The sequence below is a fragment of the Macaca fascicularis genome, chromosome 15 (assembly GCF_037993035.2).
Source record: "Macaca fascicularis isolate 582-1 chromosome 15, T2T-MFA8v1.1".
NCBI classification, from domain to species: domain Eukaryota; kingdom Metazoa; phylum Chordata; class Mammalia; order Primates; family Cercopithecidae; genus Macaca; species Macaca fascicularis.
Genome location: NC_088389.1, coordinates 37,364,169 through 37,381,275, shown reverse-complemented (window position 1 = coordinate 37,381,275; position 17,107 = coordinate 37,364,169). Strand labels below are relative to the sequence as shown.

Genomic DNA, 17,107 nt, shown 5'->3' with positions numbered 1-17,107 from the left:
CTGAGCCTCAGCTTTCCATATTTCAAATAAGGGAATTAAACCAGAAATACTTAGGTTACTTTTAGCAATAAAAGGTGGCAGCTGAATTATTCATAACCCATGCAAACAACAATATACAGGAAAAAAATAATTAGTGAAAAGGCATATACTCCTTGTTCTCAATGAAGTTATAGCTTACAACAGTACCATATTTTACAGCATTTTTGTACTTCAACAACTATAGCAACAATAACTAATCTAAAGAATTCCTGATGAAATAGATTGAAGGACTGAAATTAAGGTTTGTGAAAGTCTTTCATGCCTGTCATGGGCAGACCAACTGGACCTCAAACATGACATTCAATGTGCCTGCCTCATGTTTCACTCCTTCTGTCTTATACTTTGTTTCTGCCATTCCTAAGTAGTTTCTTGATCAAATCGGCTGTTTTAAGATTTCTGTACCATTGTTCCTATTGATCTTTTTATCTGAAATGACCTTCCTTCTCCTGTCTACCTGCTAAATGCAGACTCCCATCACAAGGCTCAGCTTTTATGTCACATCCTCCCTGAAGCCATTGCTGATATTCCCCCACTTCAGGTAAAGTAATTATTCCCTCTTGGTGCATCCACTGTACATAAATGCATGATATTGCACTGCAGTACGAGAGTGTGAGGGAGAGGATAATTTCCTACTGGGAGATACAGAAAAGTCTTTATGAAGCAGGTAACATTTGAACTGGGCCTTGCTGGGAAGGTCACCAAAAAGCAAGCAAAAAATTAAACTACAAAATAGAAAAAATATTTATAAATCATATATCTGTTAAGGGACTTGTATCTAGAACATATAAAGAATTATTTCAACTCAATGATAACAAGATAAGTAATCCAAACTTTAAATGGGCAAAGGATCTGAACAGACATTTCTCTAAATATATAAATGACCAATAAGCACATAACTAGCCATCAGGAACATGCAACTTAAAATCACAGTGGAATATCACTTCATATCTACTAGAATGGCTATAATTATATAAAGGCAGATAGTAAGTGTTGGTGAAGCTGTGGAAAATTTGGAACCCACATACAGGGCTGGTAAGAATGAGAATGTAAAATGGTGTACTCATTTTGGAAAACAGCCTGACAGTTCCTCAAATGGATAAACATAGTTACTACATGACCCAGGAATTCCACTCCTAGGTATATACTGAAGATAAATGAAAATGTATGTACACACAAAAACCTGTATACAAATGTTCACAGCAGCATTATTTGTAATAGCCAGAAATTGGAAACAACACGAATGTCTATCAATTGAAGAACAGATAAATGAAATGGGGTATAACACAATAAAATATTATTTAGTAACAAAAAGGAATGAAGTATTGGACATGTTATAACATGAATGAACCGAAAATACTATGCTAAGTGAAAAAAGCCAGAGACACAAGGCCATACATTGTATGACTTCATTTATATGAAATGTTCAGAATGGGCAAATCCATAGAGCAGAAAAAGCAGGTTAGTGGTTGCCTACGACCAGACAAAAAGGGAGTAATTGCTAATGATTATAGGATTGTTTTTTAGGTCCTTTTGATGGGGGAGGTGATGAAAATTTCTAAAATTGATTGTGGTCATGGTTGCACAACTTTGAGACTATGTACTAAAAAAACTGAATTTTGCATCTTAAATTGTATGAAATGTGAATTATAGCTCAAGAAAGCTATTATTTAAACAGACAGGGAGAAAGAAAGGAAGGGAGGAAAGAATTCAAACCAGCACCACCCAGCTAAGCTGCTTTGAAAGTCCTAGTGAAAATATGTGAAATAATGAATGCTTATTGTTTTAAGTCACTAAATTTTAAGGTAATTGGTTATTTAGCAATAGATAACTAATACATACATCAGTATTAAATGATTCAACTATATTTATTAGATTGCCATATATACGCAATTAGTCAACATTATTTGGTATCTAGGAGGAACTAATTAGTAAATGTTACCTTGAAATAGGTGAGCAAAAGTTGCTCAGTCTTGAAGTTCCTGTATTAACTCATTGTGCAGGTTTTTAGACACTTTAAGTCTCATTCACATATATATATTTGAATTAGATTATAAATTCCTGGAAAGGAAAACTTTTGCTGTTTTTTTTAACTCCCTTTCACCTATGGCATCCAGAACTTTATTCATTAATGCAATTTATACCTATTGATAACTGATTCACTGATTTTTTTTTTCCCCTCTAAAATGAAGAGTTAGAGAAAAGCCTTACTTATAGAGCAGCTGCCTGTAGATGTCACTGCTGAACAAGGGCAGCGAAGACATTCTTTAGTGGCATCAGGACTCTGATAAAATCCTTCTTTACACTCTTCACAGTGATTTCCTTTGCTATTCTGGCAGTTTAAACAAGCACCTAAAAGAAGTAAATTAATTTTAAAAGTTAAAGATTTACCTTGAAAGCCAAGTAACTTTCAAAAATCATGCCTGCAACAAAAAGATCATAAGAAAAAGAAAAACTAATAGGGGTTGATAGAGTTAATTTCTACCCCACCTGATTTCTATACTGCCCATGCCTCTGAATTGTGTCCCCTACTAGTTTGTAAACTCCTTAGGAAAAGGTGGGATACAGGATTAGTGGCTCAGGAAACCCTTGCTGGTTGATCTGATTATATACCAAAAGTAGGACAAGTATACACCAAGGAAAAAATAAAAACAATCCAAATACATATTAATAGAAGAAACTGTGGCATTTTCATAAGTGAACTAATCATACATGCATGAACATGCATAAATCTTTTTTTTTTTAAGAGATGGGGCCTCCCAAGTGGCTGGGACTATAGGAGCATGCCATTACACCCGGCTAATTTTTAAATTATTTGTAGAAACAGGATTTCACTGTGTTGCCTAGGCTGATATTGAACTCCCAGCCTCCAATGCTTCTCCTGCCATCAGCCTCCCAAAGTTTTGGGATTACAGGCGTGAGCCATTAGATTAGCCACCCAGCTTAAATCTTATAAAGAATGTAGGCTGAAAAGCAAATTGGAGAATAACACATACAGAAAGAGAATACTTATTAAAATTTAAAAACCACACTAAGCACGCTAAGCAAATGGATACTAACCAGATGGACATAAATATGAGGTAAAAATTCAAATGTGGATTGCCAGGGTATAGGGGAATTTTATACTCCACTTGTCTCTGTGGAGGGAGGGGGGTAAGACAGGACTAGGGAGGAAAAGAGGACCTCAACTTTATTTGAAATTTTCTATTTCAAACATGTAACTATATACATATGTGTATAAATATGAAGTAAAATGTCAAAATGTTAATCTTTATTATTAATAATTCTGGGTGTGAGTGCATAAGTATTTGCTATATTATTCTCCATAGCTTTATATATTTAAAAATTTAAAGTAAAAATAAAAACAATTAATAAAAAAAAGAAAAAAAAGCAGCAAAGTTAGGTTTTGTAATAATACTCCCTTGGCACTCTATGAATAAGGATGTTCTACAGACATGGAAGCAGCATAACATTTGAAAACAGGAAATGAGAAAGTGTAGCATAATTTACATTCCTTCCTTATGGGGCCACCAAGATTCAAAGGGACACTTAGAACTACTACTATGGAAATTAGTGAGTAAACTCAACATAGAGATCTAGGAAGATAATGACATTTTACAAAGTAAACTAACTACAGTTCAATGCTAAAACTATTCATAAAGTCTTGATTTCTTTTCCTTACTAGTAGAAATATTTTTAAAAAGGGATAGAGAATAAGGCTGTGAAATAAAATGGTCTCACAACTGAAGCAAAACTTGAAAAAAACAAAATAATGAAAATGTCATCAACCTACATGTTAAAAATCTCAATTTTTTTTTTTTTTTTTTTTTTGAGACGTAGCTCGCTCTGTGGCTCAGGTTAGAGTGCAGTGGCATGATTTCTGCTCACCGCTCACTGCAACCTCTGCCTTCAGGTTCAAGTGATTCTCCTGCCTCAACTTCCCGAGTACCTGGGATTACAGGAGCGTGTCACTACGCCCGGCTAATTTTTGTATTTTAGTAGAGACAGGGTTTCACTATGTTGGCCAGGCTGGTCTCGAGCTTCTGACCTCAAGTCAACAATTTTAAAAGTTAAATTGTTCCTCAGGTTGGACACGTCAAAACCTGCATTATGTGTGAAATCTGTCTACCTGCTCTCCTCCTATTAAAAATGTTCAATACAAAGAATTTTTAAGAGAAAAAGTTCTGATAAAGTGCTAAGCTTTAATATAAAAATACCTGGAAAAAAAAAAAAAGCTAACAGTTCTGTAATAAAATTTGCATGTTCAAGGTAAGATGCAGTCCAATAATAAGTCCTTTGTGTATAACTGATGTGATAAGAAAAGGTCATGTTGCGACCCTTTATATATATATATAAATATATATAAAGGGTATATATATATATGCCAGGCCTGGTGGCTCACGCCTGTAATCCCAGCACTTTAGGAGGCCGAGGCAGGCGGATTACCTGAGGTCAGGAGTTCGAGACCAGCCTGACCAATATGGTGAAACCCTGTCTCTATTAAAAATACAAAATTAGTCAGGTGTGGTGGTACATGCCTGTAATCCCAGCTACTCAGAAGGATGAGACAGGAGAATCACTTGAACCTGGAAAGCAGAGGTTGCAATGAGCCGAGATTGCACAATTGCACTCCAGCCTGGGCAACAGAGTGAAACTCCTTCTCAAAAAAAAAAAAAATATATATACATATATATATATATATATATATATAAGTCACATACTTGTAGCACTTTACTCCTACAGTGCTACTGGGCTTACATGCTTATTATTTTGGGGCTTTTTACTATTCTAAATAAGACTCCACATGTCTGTGACTACCACAATATAATTCTACTCTCTTAAGCCATTTATACCAGAATATTTTTTCCAGAAGAATTTTTTATTTCTGTTTGTTTTTTGCCATACCCTGCAATGAGAAATCAATGAGTAAAAAAAAACCTTACGTGGTAAACAATGCTATCTCAAAAGTAAAAATGAAAGCAAGTATAAGTATAAAATGTAGCCCAACACAGTGGCTCAAACCTGTAATCCCAGCACTTTGGGAGGTCAACACAGGTAGATCGCTTGAGCCCCGGAGTTTGGGACCAGCCCGGGCAACAGGGAAAAACCTTGTCTCTACAAAAAATACAAAAATTAGCTGGGTGTGGTGGTGCATGCCTGTAGTCCTAGCTACTCGGGAGGCTGAGGTGGGAGGATCGCTTGAGTCTGGAAGGTTGAGGCTGTAGTGAGCTATGATCATGCCACTGCACTCCAGCCTGGGAAACAGAGTGAGACCCTGTCTCAGAAGAAAAATAAATAAATTTAAAGAAGGATAAAATTCATTGATTCTTAAATATTCATCACTGTTTACATTGCTTTACGGTGCATGTACCTTAAGTACAACTATAGAGAAAGAAAACTAATAAAGATAGACCAGCCATAAATAACCAAAGTGTTAACAACAGTTGTGAGAGGCAATAGCCCTTTCAGTGTTTTCCCCCTCTAGTCTTCAAATTATCTCTAGTATACATGCATCACTTTTATTTTTTGTTATCTTGATTTTTCTTATTGTAAAATAACACACTGTAAAATATATCACAAACACATTGTAAAATATTTCAAGAACTCAAGCAATTTGAAACACTTCCTATATATATTTAAGAATTATTTATTTTTACAATAAAAATAAAGACCATAACGTTTAAAACCTATATACGGTAGAAACTAATGATGTGAATTTGCTTTTTTAATAGCTTACAACTCCTCTGTGAGAGGCAACATAGCATTTAAAAAATGGTATGGGATTTAATGTCAAATTTGTGTTCCATTTCCAGCTGAATTTCTCACAAACTATGTTACCTCAAGCAAATAGCTTCTCTGATTTTCACTTTTCTAATCTGTAAAATGGGATAATAATTCTTTGGCTAATGATTTAATATAATGTGAGCATTTCAAAGGGTGAAAGACTACTGCATAGGACAAAATGTTTTCTCTTTATGTCTTAATTTCCTCATCTGTAAATTTTAAAAGCTGAACTAGATGAAATCTAAGGTTTCCTTTAAATCTAAAATCTAAGGGTCTTTCTTTTATGATAAATGATATATAAAAATAAGCTGAAGTTTAACATTGTTCATTGTGCTCTGCCTGGAACCCCCAAAATATAACAATACTGCCCTAAAACTCACATTCTCACATTCTCATTGCTGAAAGATGGCCAAAGGGTGGATCAAAAGAAAAAGGAATGTTTCCTGAAGATGATTTTTTTCATGCTCCTTGACTAAGCATCTCAAAAATCTTTGTAGAGATAACCAAGAAAATAACTAGTCAAAGAAAGGAAGGTAGGGCTCCTTTCCAGCCAAATTCAGGGACAAAACATTGAAAACATACCTGCAAAAATTGTTACCTGCAAAAAGACCTTTCCTTATTCCTTTATTTATTTTACCATTTCATCATTTATATATAAACCTGTCGGAAATACAGTAATGTGCTTTGTCGTAGGAAGAAATGCCTTACCCTCTTTATAGAATAAAAGGCAAGCTTCAACCCGTCCAACTGAAAGAAGGCTACTATGGAGCCCAGCTTAACAAGGGAGAGAGTAATAGGGCATAAGGTCAGAGAGAAACGCAGGACCCAGCAAATGTAAAACCAGATAGGCCACGGACAGATGTTTGAATTTTGTTTATTCCAAAAGGGATGAGAACCCATTGGAGGGTTTAAGCATGAAAATGACATGATCTGGTTTTACATTTTAAAAAGATTGCTCTGGTTGTTATATGGAGACTAACTGTGGTGGGGTGGGGATCAGGTAAGAGGGAGAGAAGAGAGGAGGCTGAAAGACCAGATGAGACTGCGCCAAAGTAGTTCAAAGGGATGACAGTGGCTTGGGCAAGGATGATGCAATAAAAGTCATGAGCAGTGGTCAGATTCAGAGTATGTTTTGAAGATAGGGCTGATGGAATATACTGATAAGCTGGATATTTGCAGTAAGAAAAAGGAGAAAAATCAAATATGACTACTAGGCTTTGGGACTCAGTAACTTGGTGAAATGGATAGAGCAGGCTTAACTTATAAAGTTGAAAAAAAGTTGTTTTGCATGTGTTAGGTTTATAATGCCAACTAAAACATTCAAGTGAAGATGTCAAGTGGATATTTGACTGTTGGATATTTGAGTGTGGAGATCAAGGGAGAAATGTAAATCTGATAATAAGCACATATATAGATGGCATTTAAATTAAATCCAGGGTTAAGGGAGAAAATGAGCTAAAACAAACAAACAAACAAATACAAATTAAATCCAGGGGACTGAATGAGACCACTTAGGGAGAAAGTTTAAATGGCAAAGACAAACGTGACAAGCTCTGAGCCCTGAGGCACTCCAATGCTTGTAGTTGAACTGAGGAAGATGTAGTAGAACTAATAAGAAGGAAAAGCTGGTTAGGTAGCACAAAAACCAGGAAAGCATGATACCCTGAAGTAAGTATCACTGGGGAGTAGATTAGTCAACTCAGTCAAGCTACTCAGGTCAAGTTACTCATCATAGGACACTATGAATACATAAAGGTACACTGGATTTTCAAAGGAAGTATATTATATGAACATAAAGTTCCAGTTTTAAAAATAATATCCCCCCACCTCCATTTTAAGGGAAACATGCTTAATAAAGAAAATCTGGAAAAATACAGGAGTAGAAAGGGGTAAAAAATAATCCTAGGAAATCTCTCATTAAGATTTTTAGGCTGGGCTCCGTGGCTCAAGCCTGTAATCCTAGGACTTTGGGAGGCCGAGATGGGTGAATCACCTAAGGTCAGGAGTTCAAGACCAGCCTGGCCACCATGGTGAAACCCCATGTCTACTAAAAATACAAAAATTAGCCAGGCATGTGATGGTGGGGGCCTGTAATCCCAGCTACTTGGGAAGCTGAAGCAGGAGAATCGTTTGAACCTGGGAGGCAGAGGTTGCAGTGAGCCAAGATTGTGCCATGCACTCTAGCCTGAGTGACAGAGCAAGACTCAGTCTCAAAAAAAGAAAGAAAAAAAAAAAACCACACAGATTTTTAGTACTTCTCTTTGTAATCTTTCGTCATTTACAGGGGTTTGGCTTTTGTTTTTTAACTAGTCTAATTATATGGCATATGTCATTTTATACCTTGCTTCTTTTACTTTCTCATATTGCTATACATCATTCTTTAAAACATTTTATCAGCCAGGCACAGTGGCTCATACCTGTAACCCCACCACTTTAGGAGGCTGAGGCAGGCGGATCACCTGAGGTCAGGAGTTTGAGACCAGCCTGACCAACATGGCAAAACCCCATCTCTACTAAAAATACAAAAAAAATTAGCTGGGCATGATGGTGGGCGCCTGTAATCCCAGCTACTCAGGAGGCTGAGGCAGGAGAATCACTTGAACCCAGGAGGTGGAGGTTGCAGTGAGCCAAGATCGTGTCATGCACTCCAGCCTAAGTGACAGAGCAACTGTACTCCAGCCTGGACAACAAGAGTGAAACTCCGTCTCAGAAAAAAACAAAATAAAACATTTTATCGAGAATGTAATAACAGTTACCATTTACTGATTACTTGTGATGCGTCAGACACTATATGAAGGCTCTACTAATGTACTGCATTTAATCTTCACAACATCCCACTAGGCAGTTACCGCTATTATATCAAATTTATAGGTGAAGAAACAGATTAAGTAACTTGCCCAATGTAAGATCAACATTTGGTTTTCTGTGTTTTTAATAACACACTGCCTAGATAACAGTATTTATTTCATACCCTATTGTGAGAAATTGGGGTGTCTAGCTTTTTAAAATTGTAACTACCACTTTGGTGAGCATCTTTGAACATAAGCTTCTTATGAATTTAGAATTCTTTCCTTAGAATAGATTCCTGGAAATAGAATTACCGGATCAAAGAAGAATTTTTAAGATTTCTAATACTTACTATCAAATTGCTTTCCAAAATGTTTATCCAAATATATTTTACCACAAAAAAAAAGAGTACTTTGAAAATCTACTTCAATCTAAAACAGAAGGAATAGAAAAACAGTAGAGGGGGTGAAAATAGGACTGTAAAAACGTAGTAAGTGGCCACCAGAGGGCAACCTTATCACAGCACTGTTGAAAATAGACACTTGACGAGTGGTTTTATATAAAGCTTGTAATTTTAAATAAAGTATTTGCACTCCTTCATGTTGCATTCCACTTTTATTATAATTCCAAACAAAGAAAACATTTATTTCTCTCACTACTAGCTGCTTTTAGAAACCATAACCATGAAAAAGAATTATTTTGCCTTAAATTATCTCCAGATCAAGGACAGGTCAGCACTTACATGACAGCAAAGAGAGTGGCCTCATTGCTGTAAGAAAAATTAAAACTGAGAATCAGCAATGTAGACTGCTTTTTGGTACTGTAAAAGATTTAGGGAGTAATTTTAATCAGCTCAATATAATGAAGTATTCCTATTGTTACCCAGTACTGAAAATCATTTTTCCTAGGCTGGGCACGGTGGCTCAAGCCTGTAATCCCAGCACTTTGGGAGGCCAAGACAGGCAGATCACGAGGTCAGGAGATCGAGACCATCCTGCCTAACCCAGTGAAACTCCGTCTCTACTAAAAAATACAAAAAACTAGCCGGGCGAGGTGGCAGGTGCCTGTAGTCCCAGCTACTCGGGAGGCTGAGGCAGGAGAATGGCGTAAACCTGGGAGGCGGAGCTTGCAGTGAGCCGAGATCCGGCCACTGCACTCCAGCCTGGGAGACAGAGCGAGACTCCGTCTCAAAAAAAAAAAAAAAAAAAAAAAAATCATTTTTCCTCTGTATGTCTTTCCATTCATTTGTTCATTTATTTGATAAAAATTTAGTGAGTGGTTACTATATGCTAAAGCTCCATGCTAGAGATTGTGTATACAATGGTGAAAAAAAAACTGTTCTTGCCCTCATGAGTGAGCCATATATGACTCAGAACCACAAATAAATATATAATTACAAACTGTGAAAAGTGCTATGAAAAAAATACAAGTATATGTGAGAGCATATAATAGGGACATTACCATTAAGCCTAGAGCATCAGGAAATGCTTCCTGATGAAGTGGCCTTTAATTGATGACCCGAGGGAAGAATATGATTTAATAAGGCAGAGAGGTCAAGGATGGAGGTACAGGTGGATTAGAAAAACCATTCTTGGCAGAGGAAAGATCATATATGAGAACCCTGGAAGCAGGGAACATGCCTTGTTTTAGAAATCAGTGTGACTGGATCACAGATGTAAAGAAAAAGAACACCAGAAGATAAAACTGGCAAATAGGCAGGGACAAGATCACATAAAAGAAAAAAAAAATACACTTTCTTCTAAATCAATTTGTTTCACTATAGAGTATTTGAATGAAGAATAAACTTTCAACCGATTTTTCCAGGGTACTTTCAACTTCAAATATTTTGCCACACTGTTCTCTTAAAAACACTTGTCAGACTAGTATGTCCTGATTTTTTTGTTTGCTTGGGGAAAAAAAAATGTTTCCAAGGAAGGATACTTAATCCTCACATTTAGGAAAACTAAGATCAGAAGTTAATTGGCTTTAGTTTTTAATAGTTTGACTAAGTTTGCCTAAATGTGGTTTTCTTTGTTTTTATACTGCTTAGGGTTTGCTGAGCTTTCTGAATCTGTGGGTTGATGCCTTTAATCAATTTGGAAAATTCCTGGCCATTTTCTCTTCAGATATTACTGTGACCCAATATCTCTTTCCTCTCTTTTTAGCTCTCCAATTACATTTATGCTAAACCTTTTGGCTGTGTCCCACATCTTCCCTGCTCTGTTCTTCCCATTATATTTTCTCGAAATGCTTCAGTTTGGATGTTTTTAACTGTACTGTATTCAAGTCTACTAACGTTGTCTTCACTGTGTATAATTTACTGTTAGATTAATGCAATGAGTTATTAATTCACATGTTGTATTTTTCAGTTCTAGTTTGTTCATTTGATTTTTTAGATTCCAATTTCTATTGAAATTTTGCCTCTCTTCACCTATTTTGTCTGATTTTCCCTCTGTTGCATGAAAATACGAATTTTAGTTAAGTCTTTCCATGCTAACTCTAACATCTAGATCACCTAAGGGCCTGCTTCCATTGTTCATTTTTTTCTCTTTGGTACTGGTCACATTTTTCTGTCTTTGCATTGTCTAGTATTTTTTACTGTATGCCGGACACAGTATATAAAAGAACCAGAGAGGGCTCCCCTTTTATCGATTAGGCAGATATAATGAGAGAATTACTTCAATCCAATCGGAAGTTGAGGCGGCCTGAAGGTGGACTACAATTTTAATATGAGTGAATCAACTTCTGATTCCTTACTATTTCTTGGTCATGGCCCTCTAAAGCTTTTGATTGAGAGCCCAGCAAGCCTGTGTCTCCTTGGCCCTAAAAGACTGTGAGAGATCTGTATCGGCCTTTGGTAATTTGAGCCTAGGTCCCACTGCATGCACCTTCAGAGTCTGAGAACATCTTGAGGGGGAGATAATTGAACGTCATAGCAGGCCCTCTCTTTCTAAAGGGATTTTGTCTCCTCAGCACAAGACTGAAAGAGAAAGAGATTTTTTTCTACCTTTCTGGCCCAGCCTTCCATCTTCTGCATAGTCAGCTAATATCCTGTGGAAAAGCTGGCCTTGTGTTTAGGGATCCTCTTGTGTCCAACCATTATGCAAGCCTTAAATGACTGCCAAAAACATTTCTTGTATCTCTTTCCTAAAGAAGAATTCCTTTGCTTGGATCTAGCTCATTCTTTGCCTTTGCTCGGAATCAGCAAATGTCCCCTGGAAAGACAATGGCTGGTGATCATCAGTTTACCTAGGCAGAGTTCCAACCTTTCTGGAATTGTAGTTCCTATAGTTCTCCTTGTCTCCATAGGTGTGTGTATACATACATATATATACACATATATACATATATATATATATATATTTTTTTTTTTTTTGAAATTTACATACTTTTTCAAGTTTGTTGTAGCAGGAGTTTGGCTTGCTGTGATCTATTACATCCTACTTAGAAGATAAAGGCCCTTCCAAACTATTTCAGAAGAATCAACCTATAGCTGAAAGATTTCCAAATGAAAAGAACAGTGGAATAATTATATGACAAAGTTAAGGAAAGTATGTACCTGTGAGGGCATCACAACTGGCAGACCGATTATTGCACTGGCAGGGCAAGCAGCCATTCTTACTAAAGCCATAATATCCATCTTGGCATCGGTCACATGTAGAGCCAATGACACCCACTTTGCACTGGCATTTCCCAGAACTGCAAATAAAAGCAAAGACAATGAATAAAAGTAAATCAGTTTAAAAGTTGTATTGCCTAACATCCCAAAAGGGAAAGAAAGCCCAGCTCATGTAAATCATATATACTTACCATATCTCAAAGCCTTGTGTCCAAAGAAATCACCTTTCAAATTCTGTATTGCTATTAAAAGCTGCCTAGTGTATTGCATAATGCCATTTCTTAGCTAACAAATAATTTTACAGAAAATTTAAAATGGAGGCATTTGAAAGCAGGAGTAATAATTATGATGATGATCATGATAAAAACAATGAGCTATCACTTATTGAGGGCTTATGTAAATAAATATATTTTTTCTCTAATCCTCAAGGTAGTTCTACTTGGTGAGGGTCATAATACTTATTTTACTACCGAGAGAATTCAGATAAAGTTACTGTCCTCAGCTAGTAAGTCAAGTCTATTCACACAAAGCCAGACTTTTCCCTACCATACTATCTATTCCTAAGATTGACTCTAAATTGGTACAAGAAATTTGTCTGCCAAATAACTTGATATTCCTTAGGTATCAAGCTTCATTCTGTAGATCCAAAGCATTACAGTTCACCGTCTATATAGGTCCTGACTGTAGTGATGGTGTTTATGCTCTGTCCAGAATAAATCTTGGTCTCTTTTCTCACTGCAAGTAAATTTCAGGTCTTTAACAAAAGCTGAGAAATCTTATTGCTTAAAGAGAAGCTGCAGCCTAACAAAGTCAAAGGTTCTCAGAGATATAAGCCCAAATATTTTGATGTTTAAAGCTTAATTAAAATTTGTACTGATCATAGTGTAGATGTTTTTAAAAATGCAACAAAAATTTACATTATCTAATTTACACTATCAAACATAAATCTATGAATCTTAAGTAATTTAGCAAAGAAAAAAGAAAAGAAGCCACACACATATACACAGTCTTACACAAGAATATCCCAAGGCACTTAAAGATCTAGCAAATAAAATCTGTATTCATAAAAAATAAAATTCAGGAATATTTTATGACTCAATAAGAAGGAACCAATCAATCGAAGCCCCTCTACACTATCAGAAAATTATAAAGAACATAAAGTACCTTTCAAAGAATGGCTTACAACACTTCATTATTTCCAAGGCTTTTAAAATGTTAATCAAAATATGCTTACTCCTCATTCCTCTAAATACATTTATTCAGTATACAAAAGGATAAACAGTTACTTTCAATGATGGTGTCTGCCTAACCCACAACCTATAAAAAGAAAAAGGTATTCCTTTTGAACACAAAATCACTTAATAATATTGTGTAACCATAATATAGCCAATGTTCCCAAAGCAGTCGCTATTTCTAAAGTGAGTTTTTCCTTCATAATTCTTGGGACACTAAAAGACTTTCTACCTGGAGGATCTGCTCCTTAATTGCTGATTTAAAAAAAAATCATGCGTGACTTAATGAATCCTGAAAAAGTAGTTGTCTGAGTGTATATATTATGCTTTATTTTTTCCTGGGTGGTTTTTTTTTTTTTGGTTTTTGTTTTTCGCTTTTTTTTTTTTTTTGAGAGGGTCTCATTTAGTCCCCTAGGCAGCAGTGGTGCGATTTCGGCTCACTGCAGCCTCAACCTCCTGGGTTCAGGTGGTCCTTCTGCCTCAGCCCCCCAAGTAGCTGGGACTACAGGTATGCGCCACTATACCCGGCTAATTTTTGTATTTTTTGTGGAGACAGGGTTTTCCCATGTTGCCCGGGCTGGTCTCAAACTCTGGAGCTCAAGCAATCCACCTGCCTCGGCCTCCCAAAGTGCTGGCATTATAGGTATGACACATCACACATGGCCAGATTTTAAAACAAGGAAAAAAAAAAGGTGCTTTTCTCTCTTTTAAAAGAAAATATAGGTCAGGCGTGGTGACTCATAGCCTTTATCCCAGCACTTTGGGAGGCTGAGGCAGGTGGATCACTTGAGGTCAGGAGTTCAAGACCAGTGACCAGCCTGGCCAACATGGTGAAACCCCATCTCTACTAAAAATACAAAAATTAGTCAGTGTGGTGGCGTGTGCCTGTAGTTCCAGCTACCCGGGAGGCTGAAGCAGAAGAATTGCTTGAACTCGGGAGATGGAAGGTGCAGTGAGCCAAGATCATATCACTGCACTCCAGCTTGGGTGACAGAGTGAGACTCCGTCTCAAAAAAAAAAAAAAAAAAAAAAAAAAATGAAGTGAGGAATTTTGGTTGTGAGGCTGCACTACTAGTGCTTTTGCATCATGTTATTCATGGTCCAAGGCCAATTTCTGCATGTATAAGAATTAAATTTGGCCGGGCGCGGTGGCTCAAGCCTGTAATCCCAGCACTTTGGGAGGCCGAGACGGGCGGATCACGAGGTCAGGAGATCGAGACCATCCTGGCTAACACGGTGAAACCCGTCTCTACTAAAAATACAAGAAAATTAGCTGGGCGAGGTGGCCGGCGCCTGTAGTCCCAGCTACTCGGGAGGCTGAGGCAGGAGAATGGCGTGAACCCGGGGAGGCGGAGCTTGCAGTGAGCCGAGATTGCGCCACTGCACTCCAGCCTGGGGCACAGAGCAAGACTCCGTCTCAAAAAAAAAAAAAAAAAAAAAGAATTAAATTTATCAGGCATGGTGGCACATGCCTATAGTGCCAGCTACTCAGGAGGCTGAGGCAGCAAGCTGAGGCAGGAAGATCACTTGACACCAGGAGTTCTAGGCTGCACGAACTACTCCAACTGCAGTTAAACAGGAATAAACAGCTGGGTCCACTATTCTCAAATTAAACCTATCTCTCATAAAGTCCCATAGGCCAACGAAACACAGGAGACTAATCCTGCAACCACCCAATGGGTTCACCTTGCCCACTGCCTAGACAGAGCTGATTTATCAAGATGGGGGAATTGCAATAGAGAAAGAGTAATTCATGCAGAGCCAGCTGTGCAGGAGACCGGAGCTTTATTATTACTCAAATCAGTTTCCCTAAGTATTCAGGGATTAGAGTTTTTAAGGACGACTTGGTAGGTGGGGTGAAGTCAGGGAGCCAGAAGTGCTGACTGGTTAGGCAGGAGATGACATAGGGAATTGAAGCCATCCTCTTGAGCTGAGTGTGCCATGATTGTGCCTGTGACGATCCAGCCTGAGCGACATAGGGAGACTCTTCTCTCAAAAAAAGATTTAAATCAGCTGGGCACAGTGGCTCATGCCTGTAATCCCAGCACTTTGGGAGGCCAAGGCAAGTGGATCACAAGGTCAGGAGTTCGAGATCAGCCTGGCCAACATAGTGAAACCTCGTCTCTACTAAAAATACAAAAATTAGCAGGGCATGGTGGCACACGCCCGTAGTCCCAGCTACTCGGGAGGATGAGGCAGGAGAATTGCTTGAACCTGTGAGGTAGAGGTTGTGGTGAGCCAAGACTGCACCACTGAACTCCAGCCTGGGTGACAGCGAGACTCTGTCTCACAAAAAAAAAAAAAAGAAAAAAGAAAAGAAATCACTCAGCAAATATAAAGCTTTGCCTGTGTGGCTTCTTTCATAGAATAAAGACTTTACAACACTCCCTTTCATGGTCTCTGTTAAAGACTTGAATGCTTTCTGAAGCAAAGGTCAATGATATAAATGCAATGAAACCAAAAAAAGAAAAAAAAAAAGGCTATTAACAGACCACTTATGCTTATCCATAGATTTGAAATGAAAGAACCAAATCCCACAGCTTCATAACTGGAGAATAAAGGTATAGAACTGGATTTTAAATAGAAATCAGACATCTATACTATTGAGATCAGCTAACAATTAATTTAAGATAAAATTAGCTAATCTGGTCTTAATGACATGTTGCTAGTAAAGATAGCACAAAAATTATATCAGAAAAAAAGAATATAGAATTATTCATAAAGGAAGCATAAGCACTGTGGAGTTATGTTGCATTAACTATGCAATACTACACATTTCTTAAATTATCCCAAAAGGGATTCTCAGATTTTCTTGTGGTAGTAATGCTCAATTATGGAATTTACATACTCATGGGTGTGAACAACTCCTGCAAGGTTTTAACACTTTAGAAAAAAGCATTTTTTAAGTGTATATAAATAATAATATACTTTACAACACTAATAGTCATTACTTTTTCAAAAGAAAATTCTATGTATATTTTTAGGTATCACATTATCAATTTTAACTCAAGCAGTTACAGAATAACTTAAAAATTATACATAGTTCTTCCCTTTTTCTTTTTTTTGAGATGGAGTCTTGCTCTGTCGCCCAGGCTGGAGTGGTGCAGTGGCACGATCTTGGCTTACTGCAACCTCCGCCACCCAGGTTCAAGCGATTCTCCTGCCTCAGCCTCCCAAGTAGCTGGGACTACAACAGGCAACCACTACCATGCCCGGCTAATTTTTGTATTTTTAGTAGAGACAGAGTTTTGTCATGCTGGCCAGGCTGGTCTTAAACTCGTGACCTCCAGTGATCCACCCACCTGGGCCTCCCGAAGTGCTGGAATTACAGGCATGAGACACTATGCCCAGCCCATAATTAATTAGAGAAAATTAATTCATTTGTGGTCATTTGGGAACTTTGCTTTTCCCCTTTCCTTCTTCCTCAGACAGCATGCATGTTGACACTCTGACATGAAGAGAATAAGAAACACAATAAAGAGATAATGAAATGTATCAATTTTCTTCTTCCTCTACTTTTAAAAATGAACTTAAAAATAACTTTTTAAAGCTATTTTTAAATAACTAAAAAACAATTTAGTTTGGGAGGAGACTCAAACTACTAATTAAAATAGTCTGAAATCAGTAATAGCAAACTGCTGATTATAAA

At 37.2% G+C, this 17,107-nt stretch overlaps 1 protein-coding gene across 2 annotated transcripts in view; it reads right to left on the bottom strand.

The window, feature by feature from the left end:
• The window catches only part of MEGF9 (multiple EGF like domains 9), a 113,218-nt gene that overhangs the window by 9,499 nt on the left and 86,612 nt on the right, over positions 1 to 17,107 (bottom strand). Inside the window, exons 3-4 of one of the 2 annotated variants that reach the window (XM_005580930.5) lie at positions 12,167 to 12,306; positions 2,248 to 2,388 (exon numbers count right to left, since the gene is read on the bottom strand). In XM_005580930.5, coding sequence (XP_005580987.2) covers positions 2,248 to 2,388; positions 12,167 to 12,306 — 281 coding nt within the window. The remainder of the gene's footprint in view (positions 1 to 2,247; positions 2,389 to 12,166; positions 12,307 to 17,107) is intronic. The other variant, XM_045373740.3, reaches the window with a different exon arrangement.